The 2,500-nt window shown below is 34.1% G+C and overlaps 1 protein-coding gene across 2 annotated transcripts in view; it reads right to left on the minus strand.

Annotated features, from left to right (window-relative positions):
• Positions 1-2,500, minus strand: part of LOC115209780 (stAR-related lipid transfer protein 3-like) — a 133,906-nt gene that overhangs the window by 17,504 nt on the left and 113,902 nt on the right. For both annotated transcript variants that reach the window (XM_036500916.1, XM_029778297.2), the window contains exon 5: positions 2,350-2,500. This exon is cut by the window's right edge and continues 34 nt beyond it. In XM_036500916.1, the coding sequence (XP_036356809.1) occupies positions 2,350-2,500 (151 nt within the window). The remainder of the gene's footprint in view (positions 1-2,349) is intronic.

The raw sequence follows: 2,500 nt of genomic DNA on the forward strand, positions 1-2,500 counted from the left end.
GCGGTTGAAGCTTTGGCTGTTATTTCTAGTGGGTGAATGGCCTATTATGGCCGTTCCTTGATTGTTGATGTTGAACTTAAAAATGGTCTACGACTATTTAATTTTTTCCCACTAGGCCGCTGGTGGCAAAAGGAATTCTACAAAAATTTTTTTCACCACCCTATATTGATTAATTATGAATTTTCTGGTTAATTCCGTAAGGAATCGACGCTTATATTTATTTGCTGCCGATAAATTTGGCGCGAGTGCGACGATTTGAAAATTTTAGGTCAGATATTGCCTTGGTAGGGTTTGAAATGCCTCGTGAAAATATCTGTCCCGACTTGGCTATTTCTTGCTGAAGATCTGAGGGCCTATGGAAGAGGCTTGATTTAATTTAATCAGGTTAGTTTACCATTAAACAGCAGACGAAACGGTGCATCGTACAAGAAATTACAGGGTAATGTTTTTTTAATTTTCTCCTGTTTACGGAATTGATCTTTATTTGCGGTTGAAGCTTTGGCTGTTATTTCTAGTGGGTGAATGGCCTATTATGGCCGTTCCTTGACTGTTGATATATTATATATATATATATATATATATATATTATATATATATATATTATATATATATATATACATATCTATATATATATATATATATATATATATATATATATATATATATAATATATATATATAATATACCCGCACATAAACAAACCAACTGACAGAAAAACAAGAACGTAAATATTTCGTCAACATATGGGAAGTAGTGATGGTTCGTTTTACATGTAGCAACAAAAATTTTGCGGGAATATCTTAGAATATATAAAATCTATTCCTAACAATTGGGTAAAGGGAGAAATGTTAAATAAAGTACTCTGTCTCCTAAGAAAAACATATTTTCCATTAGTCAGAAAAGCTGTGATTAGTCGCATTATAATGGTACTTGCAAAACCAAGAAAGGAGATTCTACGTAGTCGCCTGAGTTGTTAAAAATAGCTGACAGATTTCCTACAAACAACCTATCGTCCTAAAAAGAGATTATATATTAAATAATGTTATGAAAACGAAAGGTTGGAATGGCTATAGCTGGTATGTACGTGATGGAAGATCTGATCAAAATGCACCGATTAGGGTTAAATAACAACTAATTAACCAACCAATCAATCAACCAGCATCAAGAATTCAAAAGCAATGTAGTATGACAAGGAGAACTAAAAGGAGTGCGGGTACATTCAGATAATATCAGAAAGCCAGAGTGTGGTTCGAGGTGTTTGGTGAAATAGATGGTGGTGGAAGGACTTTTATTGTAGTTTCATTAAACAGACACAGATGAAGTCATAAAGAAGCAAACAGAAACGCGGAATTGATGGATGAGAACAGGAAGCAATTTTTCAAACCACTTTAGGTCAAGGTTACTAGTGGGAAACCTGGTTCACCGAGCTGAATTGTCATGTTCGGACTATAATTGTCATAAACTCCAAAGCGAAAAGCTAATGGTTTTTATTATTTTGCCTTTTGTAAAATGTTCCTATCATTTCTAGAATGTGTTGGTGGCTTTTATATAACGATAATCCCAAACAAAACGTTAAAGTTTTAACAGCAATGTTTTATATATATACACATTAATTATGTTTTAACTAGCAGTATCGCCCGGCGTTACTCGGGTTTGTAAGGGAAATAACGATATAAGCATTTTTAGAGATGTAAAGTATAATAGCCATCTCAATATGGCTAACCACAAAGGGGGGGTGTTACTGTAGCTTTTTACGTTCTGAGATTTAATAATACATTTTAGAGCGTTACTTCGCTTATATAATAGCAAAAAAATGCTTTAAAAGTGGGAAAAAATTATGGTAATTTTTTTTTAAATCGTAGACTCATCGTAGACGCGCGCTAATACCCAGAAGGGCTCGATATGAATCACGACTATAAGATACCCGCTTTTGGTTACACTGCGCCGGAGTGTAATGTGGGAGTGGTTAGGAATCTAAATCGTAGGAGACAGACACACAACTTCAATTTATACATAAAGATATGTGCTGGGCATTGTTTCTTAAATATGTTTTGTAAGTATTATTTCATTTTTAGTGGGAAGAACTGGAATAGCAGAGTTAGTAGCGTGGCGCATAAATTTTAGGCACACCATCTACGTTGTGTCACACCAATTCACGGTGGACATTTCTTCTTCTGTAGTAAATAAATAATTATTGATTAAATCATGAGACTAATTTAATCAACAGTACCTGACCTACAAAATTTGAGGTCAATATAATAGTCGGCTTCTTATATTCTTTATATATTCACTACTGATCTTTAAACTACTATCTTTACAAATTTAATGATGATCTATTTTTATGCTTACCGTATTATTTTCTTCTGTTCAGGTTTACCGTTGTGCTTGGCGCCACAAGATGCTTGAAAGTACATTTCTCCCTGCTTAGTGCACCGTCGTACTATAATGAAGTCTCGGTCTTTTATCAATTTGGGTATCGCACCAGGTACCACGTAATAGA

Source organism: Octopus sinensis, linkage group LG3 (genome assembly GCF_006345805.1).
Source record: "Octopus sinensis linkage group LG3, ASM634580v1, whole genome shotgun sequence".
NCBI lineage: Eukaryota > Metazoa > Mollusca > Cephalopoda > Octopoda > Octopodidae > Octopus > Octopus sinensis.